Here is an 18921-nt window from a genome sequence, read left to right on the forward strand (position 1 = left end):
ATAGAGGAGGGAGGAGGGCATGAGACCTGTGGTACTGCTGAGAAGAATGAGGCTGGGTGAGCTGGTCATGGCACCAGTTCAAAGCATGGCAATGGACCAGTGTGAAGACAACCCCTCCAGGTACACTCTGTGAAGCCCTGACCCCAGGGAAGCTCTCCTAGCATGTAGTGGGCCTGTGTAAAACCTGAAGGGTGCACACAACCAGAATTGGAGGACTGCATCAAATGCACACAGGTTTGTGAAGAACCGGGCAGACTACTAGGCATGCAGTTGAAATAATAGGTTGTGCCAGTAAAAAGTACATGACTGTCTGTGGCCACTAGAGGATGGCAACATGCCTCTGTGAAGGATATGTGCTTGTTCTCATTTCTTTAAAATCTCTTATCCTTTTTTTTATTTAAAGGTTTCGGAAGTTCAACATTTTGACATCAAACACCAAGACCTTGATGATGGATAGGCCCCAAATAGATGGACTTGTTTGTGACTTCAAGCACATTGTACGGTTTAGCTGAGATGCCAGTTGGGTTTGAAGAATCAAAACCCAGATCCTCTGGGAAGGGAGATGGGGATGCACCACAAGTGATGGAATAAAGGGCTGGAAATTGAACTCTTCCAAATTGGGGGAATTCTGGAAGTTGTAGCCCAAAAAAATAGAAAAAGTAACATTTACGATGTCCTAGATTTACCCATCTCAAGCATTTATTTGAAGCAATTATTGGCTTTATCAAACTGTGATAATGTGTGGCTCAAATACAACCATTTATTTAGTCAATTTTTCTGTTGAGACATGTGCTTAGTTTTTATCTGCTGAGAGTAGATTATATTTGTATATGCCGTGAACACCACAAGCTATTTCCCATCCTCTTCTTCTTTTCCTTTTTATTGTCTCTTCCCCCTTTTCTATCTAGGGTTTTTCTTTTTCCATTTCTTTTTTGTTATTACTGATTAAATTGGAAAATTGCCAAGGGAGAAGGCATAAGCAAACATTATGTAATGATGTGGTAAGATTCTGAAAGGGCCATTGCAGCAAAAATCAGAATACAAGAAATCTAATTGATGGAATGCATTAAAATAGCAAATCATGTTCTCATCTTTATACTCATCAACAGTGCTGTGGAAAGCAGAAGCAGGTTTAATGCCTAACTTAAGTAGAACACTGTTTTTGGTTTTTCTTTTGCCTTTCTTAAAAAACGGGAACCTAAAACACACACACACACACACAGAGAGAGAGAGAGAGAGAGAGAGAGAGAGAGAGAGAGAGAAGAGGAGAGAACTTCACAATACCCAGACTCATATTAGAAGGGAACAGAATCCTAAAATTTGTCTTTCCCTTGGCTACTTAACTGGGTGTAGTCCAGTCGTTAATATTGTATCTCTTCATTTGGATTCTGTGTACCATCCACAGACTTTTTGATTATCTTAATTAGTTGCATGTGTTCTGCTTTACTTTGATCTTTGTGGCTTGGCCTGCACAGATCAGTTTTTCAGAAGCATGAGGATAGCTTCTGTGGTTTATGTGGCAGTGATTTAGCCTGAGTGATTTTAAGTGACTTCCTCTGCTCATGTATGCATGCTGTTTCTTCCCTTCTCTTGTCAGTCACTGAAAGAGCAGAAGATCATTGGCTCCGGGAAGGGCAAGGGAGGCAAAGGGATCAATGAGGTGAGTTCCCCTGATAAACAGGAGTCCCTAGGTCACCCTCCCATGCTGTCAATACAGGGCTGAGGAACTGAGAAGTTGGACTTTAGTTCCTATCAACCCCTGTCAACCTAGGCAAATGTGAAGGATAATGAGAGTCTGTCAAACATTGTAGGCTCACTGGTTCCTTAGCTGTGTCACTTGTCAGCTAATCTGGTTCCAATGTGAAGTCGAATGGCCACATCACACAATATATATACCCAACTCCTTTCCAGGCAAGCATTCTGGCGAAACGTCAGGAAAAAACTCTTCTAGAACATGGCCACATAGCCCGAAAAGCCCACAAAAAACTATAATCTGGTTCTGTTATCCCCTTCTGGCCACAAGTGCCTAATTCACAATAGAAGCTGAAACTAGACAGGCAGAATTAACATCAACACTACACTTAAACAAGTCTCGAGTCTTAGAATCCCTTATCTTGTTTACATTTGAGTTGGCATTTTGCCCAGACTTAAGCTGGCACTAGGTTCACAATAATACGTATGCACACACATTCTAATACATACAGTTTCTGTTTTATATCTTATATCCTATATGTTGTACTGTTTAGGTTATGCTCTATACTTCATAAGTTTATTCCCAGGCCTCAAAGTTGGCAACCAAATAAACCTGGCCTATAACACTTGTATTGTGAGGTGATCTAAATTCATTTTCTTTCTTTGCATAGTGGTGGTGGTGGGTACATGTCTGTGATTAAAAGTAAGATATCATTCCCGTACATAGACAAACACCCTTTTCTTGTAACTGGCATGCTCTCCCCGCCAGCTTGGAATTTCTCATGGAATTGAAGAGCTAAAGTCTTGGAACCTTTTGTGGAGCAGTTGGGATAACTACTCTAAAGGTTCAGCAGCCCAGCACACAGGAAGGTGGAATTTTTCCATATTGGCTCACCTCTTAGCCTTGGTTCTTCCATTGTGAGAAATATCTCTTAACCCTAGTTCTCCCATTTGTGAGAAATATCGGGCCTATATCTCCTAAGCTTGTTATTCAAGTATAAGGGTGTTTTGTAGGTTTTTTGTATTTTTTGTAACTGTTCAGTATATTTCAAACTATAAGTGCTGTGTAAATTACAAGTGCAAATTACTGAAATGGCTTGTTTGAGCAAACACAAGTGATATCTAAAAGATAGCAAGCAGATACACTATATTGCACTTGGGTGTCCTTGGGTGATTCCACTTCTGACAAATGAAGACCTACACACATAATTAGATTTTAAAATGGCCACAGCTATTCATTGATTACAGCTGTGGTTAGTTGGCATATGATGGGATTGGATCCAGGCATTGGCCAGTCTATCTGCTGCCCAATGAGACCAGCCTCTGCCGGAGAATGGAAGCGGGACAATGGGAAGTTGCCCAAACAGGAGTCCTTCCAGCAAGATCCCCTATGCCTCCGTTAGGGTGGGGTTCCCAGGAATGTGTAAGCCTCGTCTGGGCCAGCCATTTCCGCTGTATTCTCCACTCTACGACAATATATGCTGCTTCAACCAACCAGAATAAAGACTGCAGGAGTTGCAGTCTTCTCTCTGGTTGGCCTCCCAATCCACAAAAGTTAATGCCCCTATGATGCCATGTGCACATACACAGTCAGAGAGGTAAATGTTTTACTTCTTTTTCCTCATTCATTCAAATCCTCTCTGTGTTTGTGTGTCTTTCTTCTTCTTGAAGGGAGGGTTGTCTGCCTCAGAGGAGCTGCATATCATCACTTTCACCCTGGACTATTGTTACCAAGGTTTCAAGTGCCAGTTGCAGGTATGAGGACCTCAATTTATTTATTTTAAAATATTTCTGTATTGCCTCCCAGTCCACAAGGACTTCCAAGGTGATGAGCAAATAAAAACTATTAAAGCAATACAAAGAGAAGATATTTTTAAAACACGTTAAAATACTCCTTAAATACTTGTAAAAACACTTGATGACACCAGGATTGTTGAAAGCAAGCAAGGAGCCATGCTTGGGTTGGGCATCTCGTAGGTAGGAAATTTGACCTCTAGCTGAGTGATCCTGCTAACCAACTAGATCTCCCTAAGAAGAGTGACAGTCCTGAAGTAACTGTGGCATAGCAAGCAGGCTGTTTATAGTTTTGGTGAGACAAAGTGACATTTTTCCAGCACTGCAGTTTTGCCACATACCTCGACCCCTAAGTCAGGGCTTTGCTTTTGTTAACTGATATAATGAACAGGCATTAAAAAAAACACAACTCCTTTCTTGTCCCTGCAGCGTCTTAGGAAAAACCTTTCTTATTTCTAACATTTTTATGCAGGAAAAAATTGGTGCAATTGCGGGTCTTTTTGTTTCTGCCTTGTCATACGAATGTCAATAGAGAAGATAGTATGTTTTGGCCTAGAGCAGTGCTTCTTATGCTTTTTTACATGGCTGATTGGTAGGTTTTTTTTCCTCAATGTGACAGGGATCAGTGCCCGTTGGCTACAGTTAGTTCTCCCCCACTAGAAACATGCTGCAGACTAGCCAGTGGCTTTTGGATTGGCATCAGTGCACAGACCATCACTTTGAGTAGTATTGGCCTATAGGACCATTATTCTTGAAACCTAACCCTGTACAGTCTGGGGTGAGAACAGATGCTGCTCATTAAGTCTTTGTGATCTTTTCCCATTAGACTTCCACCCTGCCAGTGGTTATCATCTCTAATGGCAACCAGACATCCAGTGCCTGGGCCTCCATCTTATGGTTCATCATGCTCAGTAAAGATCTAAAGGTAAGAACGGATATAATTTATTTTCTGTTTTTAAATGCATCCGGGACAGAATACAATCAACACTTTCACAGTTTGGATGTTCCACTTGTTTTGCCACCTTGGCTGGATTTACCTTGTTAGTATTTTACTTGATCTTATTATTTCTAATCTAATAAAGGTTATCTGAAATGATACAAGCTTCATGAAATATACTTCCACACCTCTAGACCTCTAATATTATCTGAAATGTTTTACTTCAAATAAGTACTACCACCATCAGAGATTTGATAAGTGGAGACCTCACGTCTAAAATTCTTTGCCTACAGAAGCTTAGCTGTTCCATTTCTTGCCATCATTTGGAATAAAGATTAAAAACTTTTGATCCTCTAGATTTTTTGGTCTACACACACAGTGGCACCAGCTACAACGTCCATTGGCAAGAGATACAAGTTGTAGACCAAAGCATCTGGAGGGGCAATGGTTCCTATCCCTAATTTAAAAAAAAATAGTGGAAATTATTTTCAACAAACTTGTCAGTCTCAGTTTTACTGACTTTCAGCTAAAATAAGACATTTTAGTGAAAGAATGGACCTGTTGATTATTTGTAATCAGTATGTGGGCAGACTGTCTACTGGAGTGTATTAACTGGGATTGGGGGTATACTTTCCTACAGGGCTTTTTTATCCTAAAAATAAATGAAAGCTTAGAAAATCATTTCTTATTTTCTTCCAAATGATTATGTTGCAGTTTGCTTATGTAAAGAGTAACTGCTGTTTATTACTTACATATTATTTGAATACTTCAAAAAAAGTTAAAACCATGGTGAAAAATCCTTTAAATGTTTTAGCAGTGGCAAGTAAACACTGCACACAGAGAAATGAATGGCATTATCAATTCACATGTTCATTTTAAAAAGTAATGGGAACTGCTGGATCTGATCCCCTTCCCCACCACCATTCCCTTCTCCTTTTATGTCGTGTCTTTTTAGATTGTAAGCCACAAATAATAATTGTAAGCCACTCTGATAGCCTTTAGCACTGAAGGGCAGGGTATAAATACCATAATAAAATAAAATTAAATTAAAATAAATGTGTATTTCTTATTCTCTCCCTCCCCCCCTTCTCTTCTAGAACCAGCGATTCTTCTTCAGCCCACCAGCTGCCACTTGGGCCCAATTGTCCACTGTTCTGAGCTGGCAGTTCTCTGCTGCTACTGAGCGAGGCCTGAATGCAGATCAGCTCAAGATGCTGGGAGAGAAACTCTGTGGTAATGTGGGAGTCTGGTAATGCAGGGCCAGGGCAACACAGTACTTTAAAATAGGGAAGGATGCAGTCCAAATGCTTGTTGAGATGCATTTCATCCTCACTTTCCCAGCAAGGACCTTTGGGTGGAAAAAGTGTTATTAACACAGGCTTAGTAGCTGTGAACATGGAACCGAGGGTTGAGGTAATTACCCCCCAGATCAGGGTGGGCAACTAGGGCAGGTCTAAGAGCCAGTTTGGTTGTCAAGATCCCCACTAGGGAACAAGTGGATTGGGGCGGGGGACTAAACAAAGCCAGACAGCCACCCCTGGATTTGAAAAATACAGTTAGCCCTCCCTAATTGCAGGTTTGACTTTTGCAGGTTTGATTATTCACTGCCACCTGCACTGCCCCCCTAATGCCATTTTTAATAGGGACTGCATGCCTCACAAGATTGAACGACAGTGAACGAAGCTTGTAAGTCCCTACTAAAAATAATGTAGGGCAGCCATGGAGGTGAGCTCTGCCAGCTACCTGCTTCTGTCTTTGGAAGGAACTCTGCCACCTCAAAAGCATCCAGGGTGGGTTGAATCTGCTGACTGTACTTTTTGTGGGTGTTAAATTGGGGGGGGGGGGGGGCGCTAGAGTTATCTGCAGTTTTTCCACTTTTATGGGGGTCTTCAGCCCCTAACCCCAGTGACGTGGAGGGCTGACTATGTATTTTAATGACAAACAGTGCAGGGGAGCTTGCTACCTATTCAGACAGTGAGTTGCTACGCAAGAGGCTTCTAGAAAGGGCAATTTACTTTTTGTGCACATCCTTCCTCAGAGAAAGGGTGATCTGGGAACTACCAAAACTGCTTCATGGGTTGTGGGCCATGGGCCACGCTTCGCCTATCCAGGGTGTGGGATGTCTTTTATTCTGAGGGCTAGATTCAGTTTCAGAGATGTATTGTGGGCTGCATTCCAAGGTAGGCAGGGCCAAAGGCAAAAGTACATAGCCACAAATGCTGCCCTATTTTAGCTTAGATCTGTTGCTGCAAGTGATTAAGCGTTAGGAGAGGTATTTCAGTCTAATGGGAGGAGGTAAAAACTGGGAAACCATCAAACAATGGTGACTTGGGGAAGGGGACATGGCTCGCTGGAGGGTCCAGGGGGCCAGATTTTGCTCTAGGACTTAGGATTTCCCACTCCATCTGTGGATTCATCTTAAGTACAGGCATGCCATGGCTAGTTGCCAAGGACTTCTATTCCCTCATCTCCATATAGAAGAAGCAATGGGAAGGGCCTGGAATTTAAGGGAGTCTTAACATGCCATCCCTTCTCACACATACACACCTTTCTTCTTACAGATGGAACAACTGCCACAGCACAGAGCACCATCACCTGGGCTCAGTTCTCTAAAGTAAGTGACTATCCAGCAACGTTCCTTTTTGGTCTCCATCTGCCTGCCCAGCTAGCAGCTTTCCTATTCAAATTTCCACCCTTATTTTTACCTTTTATTAATAACAATACTTAAACAACCTCAAACATAACCCCATGTGCCATGAGCAATCACATGCTTCATTTAAAATGGGCAGGTCTCAATGTTGATCCATCACGTTGTTGGAAGAAGATCAATCCAGCAGGACAGTGGTTCCTAACCTTTGGCCTTTCAGATGTTTTGGATCTCTGCTCCCATAATTGCTGACTGTTGGCCAAGTTGGCTGAGGCTTTAGGGATCTGAAGTTGAAAACAAATGGAGGACCAAAAGTTGGGAACTACTGCAATAGACTGTTCACAACGTATGAGATAAATGAAAACCAGATTACACAATATCTGACCCTTCTGAGCTTCTTGATGTGTTTGTGCTTTCCTCTATAAGAATTGTCGAGACATTTTCCTTCCAGGTTAATAGACTTGTAAGATGTTTCCAAGGCTGAACTATCTCAAGATGAGCCACAGTCAGCAATAATAAATTTAAGTTTTTACAGTGTAACATTATGCATGTCCTTGAAACAACAACAATAATAAAGGTTCTTCTGACATAGTTATCATTTAGTTTGTTGGTTCCTCACTTTCCTTTATTGTTTCTTTCTTAAAATTTAAGGATCCCTGTCCATGATCCTGTTTTCTGCAGGATAATGGCGCTATATGGTTATTGAACCTGTTTATTCATGGAATGGCACAGAGGATAAATCCACTATGATTGGATTTCCATCCACTCTGCCAGATTGTAATTCACATTTCTCCTTCATAGGTCAGCCTGTCTTTAGCTAAATTACCATTTGCTATTCTCCACTACTAGAAGCTGATCTTTTTAATGGAAGTGAGGTTCTGCAGACGTATTCTCAAATAAAGTTAATGAGCAAGATAGACATTCTCATCAGAGGAGGTACCAACCCAGTTAATTGTTGTTTGTGTAGCATCTCCACTGGTAAACACCTAGCCTCTGATTTAGGAGTTTTTAAATTTTACTTTCTATACCACTTTTCCCCCAACATGGGACACAAAGTGGCTTACAGTATAAGCTGAAACAAAATAATACTAGCCCAATTAATACATTAAGTTAAAAACAATAAAAACACATTCCAAACATAGTAAAAGATACAATATAACTCATTTTGTAAAAAAAAAAAAATCCTTCTGTCCCAGCCCATTAAGAACCAAAATGCTGTTTAAATGAAGAAATCTTTGCCTGTTGGCAAAAATATAAGAAAAGGACCCCCCCCCCCCCCCCCGTGTGAAGAGCAGCCACCAAGACGGCCCTCTTTTGCCTTGTCCTCAACAATAGGCTTGTGAGGGTGGTGGGAGTGAGAGAAAGCACTCTCACCAAGTTCATAAGACTTGTGCAGGCTCATATAGAAAGATACTTTCTTTCAGATAGTCTGGACCTAAGCTCTACAGGACTTTGTAGGTCATAACCAACACTTTGAATTTTGCCCATAAAATGGACCTGTAGACATTAAAGCTGTTTCAACAAAGTGTTATATGCACCCTATAAGTACATAGCCCCAGTTCTAGAATTCTAGTGAGATTGATCTATCTTTAAGAAAGAGGTCTTGTGTTAACCAAACTTGCGTCTTTCCAAGGTGTGCCTCTTTTTCTAGAAAAATAAAGATGGTTAAAGAGGATGGATGTTCATGTTTCCAATCTTGGCTTCCTGCAGGATTCTCCTTCCAGCTTCTCCCTCTGGACCTGGATTGATGGGATTTTGCTCCTAATTCAGGAACACCTGCTGCAGCTCTGGAAGAATGAGTAAGAAAATGGTGTCAGTAGGAGAGCAGAGAGGGGAATGATAAAAGAAGAGGGAAGAAGATTAGATGTTGACTCCATCCTTTGGAAAATGTAGAGCTTGAGGAGTCCTGGATTTTCCTGTCAGTGTTTCCAAGGCAGTTTCCAAATGATATGCCACAGAGGCTTTGTTCACTAGGAGAAGTGTCGACCCATTTTTGCTTGTCTCAAAAACCACCTCAGTGGTTTTTCAAGTACCTCATGACCCCTCAAAATAACACCACAATATCTTTTGAGGATTACGTGTGCTCACAAAGACTATAAAACCTAGAAGATAGACACACACCCTGGCCTTCAGTCCTCTTTCACCTTCACAGGCATGCAAACAGCATTGAACAAGGTGGTACAGACTGGAGATGAGAAAAAGTCCCAGTTCACTAACTCAAACTGTCAGTCCAGAAACTGATATGACCATGCAGGTTACAAATCAAGATGGTAGGTCACACTAGGAGATGCCTTATAGTGACTCTGCCCATTGGTCCCTCTAGCTCTGAATCATTCACACTAGGAATAGGGAACCTGTAGTCCTGCATATGATGTTCAGCTCCAGTTCTCATCAGCTCTAGCCAGTGTGGACAGTGGCCCATGGTGACTGGTGCTGTAGTCCAGCCACATCTGGAGTGTCTCAGCTTCTGACCTATATTTATGGATAGTGTCAGAGAGAGACTGTAGACAACAGGGGGCTTTCCAAGCCTTACATAGAAATGGCAAGGATTGAATCTGGGACCTTGTACATGCAAGGTGTGTACTGTGCACTGAGCTACAGACTTTCCCTGGTGACTCTAGCAGCTGGGATAAAAGAATGCAGCTACCCATGAGGATACAGGCTATACCTAGAAATGCAAAAGACAGGAGATAAACTGCCAGGGAAGATTGCCATGTTCAATGTTAGGCTTGGGTCACCAGTTTATCCAACATCAAACAGGGAAACAATGCAGCAGCGGAAGAGTTTGTAAGCAGCAAACACAGAGCAAGGGTGATGTGTGGTTTTCCTTGCTGTTTTTTCTCACCATAGTCTCATCATGGGATTTGTGAGCCGCAAGCGGGAGAAGCATCTATTGAAGAGAAAGAGAGGGGGCACATTCCTCCTCCGTTTCAGTCAGACTACCCGGAATGGTGGCATCACCTGCACCTGGGTGGAATATGATGACCAAGGTGAACTCCTGAAATTCTCTATGCTGCCTTATGTTTGTTTATCGATTTTATTGCTTCATTTATCCTGCAGTATTTTTTAAAATTTTGTTAAAGCTTTATTGCATTTGAAGCTTGGTGTAAACTATCAAATAATATCTATTGAAGGGCAATGTGAAAATCTGATAATCATGGGCATTTAAACTGTGTTCTGGGACTTTCCAAAATGGTTCATCATTCCTTCCCCCACTTTATTAATTACTCCCTGGTTTTGTTTGGTTTTCTGAATTTTTTCCATGTCTGATGTAGTAGACCACTTGGTTTATGTCTCCCAAATGCCACATTAGTCTCCACTTTTTAGTTTATCAGTGTCTGCAAATTCCACAGGTTCCCCCAAGTTTTCTGCGGTTGAGCCTTATACCAGAGAACAACTCAGAATCCTGCCACTACCTGACATCATCCGCGACTATCACATCCTGGCTGAGGAAGTTATCCCAGAAAATCCACTCCATTACCTCTATCCAGACATTCCCCGTGATGAAGCTTTTGGTCCTTATTACAGTGAACACCGAGAAGGTATTGCACTGCCAGTTTTTCCTGGAGCTTCCTGGGATCCTGCATATATCTAAAAAATCCATATGGGCAGCATTTTTGTGTGTGTGGATAACATGGTCCTTTTTTAAAAAAAATCACTACTTTTGAGGTAATTACAATTTGTGCTGGGTCTCTGGTTTATTGATCTATGAATAGACTTAATTCTGGGTTATTAATCTATAAATAGATGTAATTCTAAAATGAAATCATGCCCACAGTGACCATCTGTGCATGTAAGAGTTTCAGAGCTTATCTTCTTTATGGAATTTGGGTCCTATTCATACAGACTTTGGACACTGATCCTTGAGTAGGCTAAGCCTTCGCATTGTGCGTTGAGGCCAATGCATCCTTTCAGGAGGAGGGCTGGTGCTGCCTCTTGCTTCTCTACTCTTGCTTATCCTGTTCTGCTTTTTTCTTTCTAGCAGACCTGACAGAAAAGAGAGAATACCTAAAACGTCGCCTAATTAGTGTCTCTTCTAGGTGAGCATCACCATCTTGTTCTTGTGGTCAAATACTTCCAACAGCTTAATTTCCATGCTTTGGGCTTCACCAGGAACTAGGACCCCCACTTCATCTCCCACACCTTCTCTGCAGGGCTTGACTTGTTCACGGGAAAAATATACTTTATAACCCAATTTAGACAATTGCCTCCTCAGTCTCCTGCACCACACCTCCCCATTCAGGGCCAGCTCTGATGGTAGAGGAGTAGGAAGGTTAGGCCCAGTACAGACTGACACCTTGCGCTGGCCTGAGGTCAAAAGTAGGCCTCGGGAAAGCAGAGCGTTTGCATGGTCATGAGTGTTACCGCGTGCCACAGGCGCCATCTTCGTGCGCTGCAATTTAGATGGAGTGCGCGATGACGACGACTGCCTTGTGCAGGTCCCAAACGGCACGGCGCATGAGCAATGGCACAGTGCCACTCCAGGGCGCTTATGGTGCCTCTGTAGCAGTGCACAAAGGTACCGCATTTCACAGCTCCTTTTTGGAGCGGATCATTGCTGCACTGTGCAGTTGCCACGGCAATGATCTGGGAGATCCGTGGCAACAATCCCAGTCTGTACAACCCCTTACTTTCTGTGAACCTACTTTTATTTTTGCTTCTATAGGTCCCAAATCCTTCTGTTGTGGGATCTAGGTTAGGATTAATTTTGGTTTTACAGTTGTTTCCAAACCTGAGTAAAGTGAAGCCTCCCAGCTCTGAAGAGTTCTGCAATCAAATCAATATATTTTACATTATATTCATATATAATCATGTATATATACACAGAGTGTACATTAATAGAACTGTGCATATTAAATTGCCCTGCTCTGATTGCAAGTTAGCTTAATATAGTTTGACTCCACTTTAACTCTCATGGGTCTATCCTATGGAATCTTGGGATTTGTAATTTGTTGTGCCACCAGAGCTCTCTGACAGAGAAGGCTAAATATCTCACAAAACTACAAATTCTAGAATGCCATAACATTGGGGTATGGGAGTCAAAGTGGTGTCAACTGCATTAATTCTGCAGGGTAGATGCAGCCCCAGACAAGTATCACTGAGGAAAGGATGTTCCCATTTCTTCATAAACAGCTAAATCTGGTTGTGCTGATTAGCAAGGACTTGACTCTCGGCTTAGTCTTAGCCAGCAGATAACCAGGCCACTAGTACCTATATTCCTTACTCAGAATAATTGCAATTCCTAGAAAGTTTTGTAACACAGAACTTGGCATCACAGGCATGCTTTTTAGATTTCATCACAGTGATGGGCCAACCTCTTATTTTTTTCCTCTTACTTAAATATAACAACCTATTCATCTAGACAACCTGAAGAAGCCCAGGCCTCAGACCTCCAACTTCCAAAACCCAATGCCTCAGACCTCCAAGTTCCAGAGGCGAATGTCCCAGAACTCCATGTTCCAGAGGCGAATGCCCCAGAACTCCAAGTTCCAGACCCCAGCAGTCCAGAGATGAATGGTGTACCTGAAATTTATATCCCTTTGCCCAGAGAGATGGAGGAGTTAGAACAAGGACTTGGAGGCCTTCTGTTTGACAAGCAAGGTGAGTACTGGATCTGTGGCCCTTTTAAAAGTGAAATTCCATTATAACCCACCCATCATGGAAAATAGAATTATTTCATGGGCATTGGACTACATTTGCAAAGTACAGTCCGTCCTCGCCTTACGCGGTGGATCCGTTCCGGATCCCGCCACGTAAGGCAAATTCCACCTATGCTCGAGCCCCATTGGAAACAATGGGGCTCGTGCACGGTGGTGCGGCGGCGCGGGAGCGCGCGGGGCGCAACGGGTGCGTGTGCCCATTCAATTGAATGGGACGCGCCGCCCCTTCCGCCCCGCGCGCACCCCGCAGCTTGAGCACGTATGCTCAAGGCCCTGTATGGTGCGCCCGCGTATGGCGCAGGCGCGTTGTATCTGGTTTCCATTTTGACTCTCACTAACCTAGGTTACTGCAATCCCCCCCCCCCCCCCCCCACTTTCCTGCTGATAGTTTCTTTCTGCCATGTTTTTTTTCAGATCCTTATCTCCCACAACCAGCTGAAGAGCAGTACCTGGGACCAATACCACCTGAACTGTTCATGGCCCCCGAATTACAAGAGTTGAATCTGGATGAAGCAGACTTTGAGTAACACAAATAGTCATATTCTTGGAAGTAACAACAGTTTTAGGGGACAGAGAATGGCAGTGGTGCTTTCTGCCAAGCTGAATATCTGTTTGTGGACCTCCAGCTGCCTGCCCTCATCCCTCAGTGTGAAGCAGAGCTTTCTCTTTAACCAATTCAAAAAGGATGCTGAACCAGCTAGGAAAGGGAATTTAATATGGCTATTCCAAACATGATAATAGTGAGATTAGACACTGTGGAAGCACACTGAAATATATCTAGATCAGCAGAGCTGGATAAATTGGGGTTTTAGGTGCAATTATAGAACAGAAAATAGAATGGAATCAACAAACAGTGGTTTAGTAATTTGGTAGCAGTAATTTCTGTTAGCAAGGAAGAGTGTGTTGAAAACAGAAGGAGTTACAGGGCAGGTGCCTTTATCACCCATCTGTATTCCCTGTAGTTCACTTTCTAGAGAAGTCCTCCTTTTTAGCTTCAGGCAGCAAAGTATTGTGAGCTGCCCCACCAGTTAACAATATTTCCTTCTATAGAAATCCATTCCAGATTTCCTTTCCTTCTGTTTAACAATTCTCTTTTGCTTCTTTGTTTTTAAACATGACCAGGTAAGAGTAGTTGGGGTGAGTTGCAGTTGAGCTGAAGTTTTCCCCTTCAGCATATGGGACACAAGAGCCAGGCAAAAATGGAATTTATCCTTTTGTAGCTAAGGGGCTGGTGGCAGGCATTCCAGGGACAAGAGATTGGACCTGCTGAAGTGTAGAAGCAGGGAGAGCACAGGAAAGGGCACACAAGTTCAGCCAGTCTTTTGGAAACCTGGAAAAGGGAGGGGAGTATGTGACTCAGCCTGGCAACCTGGTTTACTGGCTCAGTTAAAAATAGGCTGACAGATTTATCTCTATATAATAACATCCAAAATCCACAAAACTGGTACCTTTATGGGACCAACTAAAATGCACAAAATACTTCATGCAAGCTTTCAAAGGTCCGTCAGGCAAAGGTGGTAAAAATCAGACAGGAAAAAACCTTTTTGCCAATGTTAGTCACAGAACTGAATTTTGTCAAGATGTGGTTGGGGTGGTTTTGAGTATGGAGGGATAGCTATGCAGGCAGGCTACTCCTCCTGGCCATGTGGCACTGGGAGACAAAGTATTGTTTTTAATTTTATTAAGAGATATATATATATATATATATATATATATATATATATATATATATAATTAACTCAAAATCAAAACAACAGCAAACACTCACTAAAGCATTTCCATCTTCAATGACATTTATACTAACATAAAACATGTTTACTCTACTTCTTAGACTTATTGTTTGTCATATTATCCTTGTGCTTCCATCATCCCCAAATATATTTTACTTCATAGCTATTAAATATATAATTTCTTATTAAACAGACTTAATCCCTAACCAATTTATTACATTTTTTGTTCTATTATTTTGGCTTCTAAATTATTTTCATTTGATGTGCTATATATTTTCATTATTCTTTTTCATTCTACTAAGCTAATACACATACCTTCATCTTCCTCTGTTTGTATATAACACACCCAAGGTTTACATACTTTATAAAACTTTTGTATTGAATCTTTCCTTATCAAACACGTAAGCTTATCCATTTCAAATATTCATATATTTTCATCTTCCTTTCTTCCAGTTTAGGTAGTTCAGTACTTTTCCAGTATTTTGCATACAGTGTTCTAGCCGCAACTATTGCATGGAATAAAAGTTTCCCAAATTTATTTTCTAGTCCCTGGTCTTCTATTATATTTAACAAGTACATCTTGGAATCTCCATGACCCCCAAAATGGAAAATCTTTTTCATTTCTCCGTGTATCTTCTTCCAATATTTTTTAGCTAAATCACAATTCCACCAGCTATGGAGGTAGGTACCTACTTCTTTACCACATTTCCAACATATATTTTAATTTTGTTTCTTTGATATTTTTGATAATCTTAATGGTGTTAGGTACCATCTATTTGTGTTTTATATAGGTTTTCTTTTAAATCAAAAACTTAATGTATATTTTAACTTTTTTTTCAAATTTTCCCCATTGATCTAATTCAATACAGTGAGCCCACACCATATGTAGGCTCACTATAGACGGCTTTCAGCTTACGCTGAAGCCGCTCACCAAAAGGGAGAATGGCGCACGCTCACGGCTGCAGCACAAGCACGAACCCCATTATATCCCAGGGGGATTCGAGCATATACATTTTTTGCCTTATGCAGGGGGGAGGGGTCTGGAACGGATCTACCACATAAGGCAAGGGCCCACTGTATTTATTTTAAATCTTTTGACCATTTTAACATGAAGTATTTAATTGTCTCTTCCTCCATTTCATGCTTCATTATTAATTTGTATTTTTTTTATATATATTTGTTCTTTGGTGCCTTCTTTAATATTTTTTTCTAAATCTTTATCCACTGGGCTGATCCCATACAATTTCAAATCCATTTTAAACCTTTCATTTAATTGACAGTAGGCAAACCAATTATATTTATATCCTTCTCATAGTGGTTCTCTTTGTGTTTTCATCTCTCTTTTGTTTTTGTTTTTTATTTTTGTTAACTCCTTATATGAGATCCAGTTATCTTTACTTATCTCCTCTCTCCTAAACATTGCCTCATTTGTTGAGGCCCATAGTGGAATTTTATCACACCATTTTGACCTATATTTTGAGCAAACACGTAAGAGCTTTTTCTAATAAAGTGATTGTTGAAGCTTTTATCAACTTTCAACTTATCACAAAATAGGTAACCATGCATTCCAAATTTCACAACTTTCCAATATTAAAGTTCTCTTATTTCTCAGGGTTATCCAGTCCATTAACCAATTTAAAGAACAAGCATAAGAATACCATTTCAAGTTTGGTAAAGCCAGTCCCCCTCTCTCCACCTTATCATGCAGAATTTTCATTTTTACTCTTGGTTTTCCAAATAAATGTAGCAATATCTCTGCCATTTTATGAAGGACACATCATTTGTAATCACTGGCAGATTTTGAAAAAGATAAATCATTTTGGGGAGTAGCAACATTTTGATTGTTGAGATTCTACCCAGTCATGTTATATTTAATTTATTCCATTTATCTAAACCTTTCTTAATCTCCTGCCATGCTTTTTCATAATTATTTTTAAACAAATCCCTATTTCTAATTGTTAATGTTAGCCTTAAATATTTCACCATTTTTTTCTATTTGGAATTCCATTATATCCATCAGTTTATTTTCCCCCTCTTTTGTTAAGTTCATAGCCCCCTTTTTTGTTTTATTTTTATTTATTCAATATCCCAACACTTCTCCATAATTTTCAAAGTTTTTAATAAATGTTCCATACTGTCATTTGGGTTCCCCATAGTTAACACAAGCTCATCCGCATATGAGTGTAATTTGTATGTTGCGTTTTTCACCCTAACGGTCCCTTCAATCACTTTGTCATTTCTGATTTTCTTTCATAGAACCTCCAGTGTTATCAAAAACAATAAAGGTGACAGGGAACAACCGTGTCTTATTCCTTTGAAAATCCTGCATGATTTGGTTCTCTCTATTTGCTATAATTCTAGCTTCCTTTTTGCCATAGATCCACTCTATCCATTTTAAAAAATTATCCCCCACATCCATTCTTCTTAATACCTCAAACATGAACTCCTAATTAATATTATCGGAAGCCTTCTCCGCATTAATAAATATTGGGCAATTTTCTATTTATATTTTTTCATGTATTTCTATTAAATCTAGTGACTGTGTTTGCAGTCTGGGGGTGCTCCTTGACTTGTCGCTCCTGATGATAAATCAGGTAAATGCGACTGTCAAGAGCGGCTGTTATCAGCTTCGGCTTATACACCAACTGCGCCCTTTTCTGGAAGTAAGGGATCTTGAAACTGTTGTACACGTGCTGGTAACCTCACGTCTAGATTTCTGTAATGCATTCTACATGGGGCTACCCTTGTGCTTGATTCGGAAACTGCAATTAGTGAAGAACATGGCGGCCACAGTACTGTCAGGAACATTGAGGAGGGACCATATTACTCCGGTATTAAAGTCCCTCCACTGGCTGCCTATTGGTTTCCGGGCCCAGTACAAGATGTTGGTTATCACCTTTAAAGCCCTAAATGGCTTGGGTCCAAACTATCTCAGGGACCGCCACCTCCCATATAATCCTCCCCGCACACTCCGGTCCTCTGGGAGGAATTTGCTGCAGCCTCAATGATCTAGGCTTTCGGCTACCTCCCAGAGGGCTTTTTCTGTTGTCGCCCCCAGATTATGGAATGACCTGCTGGACAAGATCTGTCAACTGACATCTTTAGACAGCTTTAAAAAGGCTGTCAAGATGGATCTCTTCCGGCAGGCCTTTCTGGGATAGATAACCCTGGCCTCAGGAACCCTCTTCTCATGAGAGTCCCCAAAGTCCTCCCTAGAAATGCTACTGTAGTTTACTGTTCTATTTGTTTTGTTTTGTTCTGTTCTGTTTTGTTTTTGTCTTGTTATAATGTGTATGTGTTAATGTTGTTTAATTTGTTGGTTTTAATTATAATTGATTTAATAATTTTTAAGGGGGGGAGGGAATTTTGATGTACAATGTATTGTATTTTATTGCTGTTAGCTGTCCCGATTGACCTCAAAGGGGCGGGATATAAATAAATTTTTATTATTTATTATTATTATATTATTAATATTATCTTTTATCATTCTTCTTGGGAGAAAGCCACTTTGGTCTTCATGAATCCTATTGACTAAGACTTTTTAAAATCTTTCTGCCAAAATTGAGGCTAATACTTTATAATCCGAATTAAGTACAGAAATTGGTCTGTAATTTTTAGGATCCAATAAATCTTTATTTTGTTTTGGGATTAATGTTATATTTGCTTGTGTCCATGTTTGAGGCATATATCCAGTTAATATTCCATTCATTGGAGACAAAGTATTTTAAAGTCCAGGAAATAAAATTTAAATTCCATTAGCAACACAAAAAGATATTTCCTTTGAGATCCAGGATATGTCTCAGTCCTGAAGAAGCCAGTGGAGCTTCAAAAGCTTGCGACATGTGTTTTGTGAATTTTGGTTGTTCTAATAAAGGTATCAGTGTTCTGTGGATTTTGGATGTCACTGTACATTGCTGTATGGCCGGCACAGCTACCCTTAGATATGTTTCTTAGATTTATTTTTGGTTTTCTTAAAGATCAAAACCTATCATAATTGCTTCTTGCTTAAGGGCTATATATCAGAATTTAATTCATAGCTGTGGTGGTGACTAAATGTTGACTTTTTGAGGGGTAGTGGTTTGAATTTGAATGTATACAGTTGTAAATAAACAGTACAAAATACCATTTATATTTCCAGTATTATTTATGGGAAAACTATGCTTTTGGGCTACTCTGGAATTTCCCTTCACATGGAGAAGTTTAGAGTGCAAATCAAACTGTGTACTTGTACTATAAATGCAAACATGGACAAGGGTTGCCTCCAAGCTAATCCTTATATCTAGATTTCCTTTTCTTATGGAATTTCCTTTCATTCAACCTTGCCACAGTGATGTCATTGTCAAAGTGCTGGTATTCTGAATTTCCGTGTTTATCTCAGGTGCGATTTGTGTGAGACTTAAAATGTAGTTGTGGCACCACCTTGTGTAATCTGGAAGTTTTTTTTTTTAATGGCATGATTGG

General features: G+C 40.6%; 1 protein-coding gene across 1 annotated transcript in view; it reads left to right on the forward strand.

Moving 5' to 3' along the window:
- STAT2 (signal transducer and activator of transcription 2) overlaps positions 1-18589 on the forward strand; it is a 46024-nt gene extending 27435 nt beyond the window's left edge. The window contains exons 13-24 of the mRNA XM_089479259.1: positions 404-497; positions 1598-1660; positions 3364-3447; positions 4313-4411; positions 5521-5656; positions 6985-7037; positions 8781-8869; positions 9921-10060; positions 10424-10612; positions 11053-11110; positions 12433-12671; positions 13145-18589. Coding sequence (XP_089335385.1) covers positions 404-497; positions 1598-1660; positions 3364-3447; positions 4313-4411; positions 5521-5656; positions 6985-7037; positions 8781-8869; positions 9921-10060; positions 10424-10612; positions 11053-11110; positions 12433-12671; positions 13145-13257 — 1357 coding nt within the window. The 3' untranslated portion in view covers positions 13258-18589. The remainder of the gene's footprint in view (positions 1-403; positions 498-1597; positions 1661-3363; positions 3448-4312; positions 4412-5520; positions 5657-6984; positions 7038-8780; positions 8870-9920; positions 10061-10423; positions 10613-11052; positions 11111-12432; positions 12672-13144) is intronic.
- Positions 18590-18921: the final 332 nt, after the last annotated feature.

This window comes from Sceloporus occidentalis, unplaced genomic scaffold, assembly GCF_023333645.1.
Source record: "Sceloporus occidentalis isolate IW3139 unplaced genomic scaffold, rSceOcc1.0.p SCAF_1, whole genome shotgun sequence".
In the NCBI taxonomy this organism is placed as follows: Eukaryota; Metazoa; Chordata; class Lepidosauria; order Squamata; family Phrynosomatidae; genus Sceloporus; species Sceloporus occidentalis.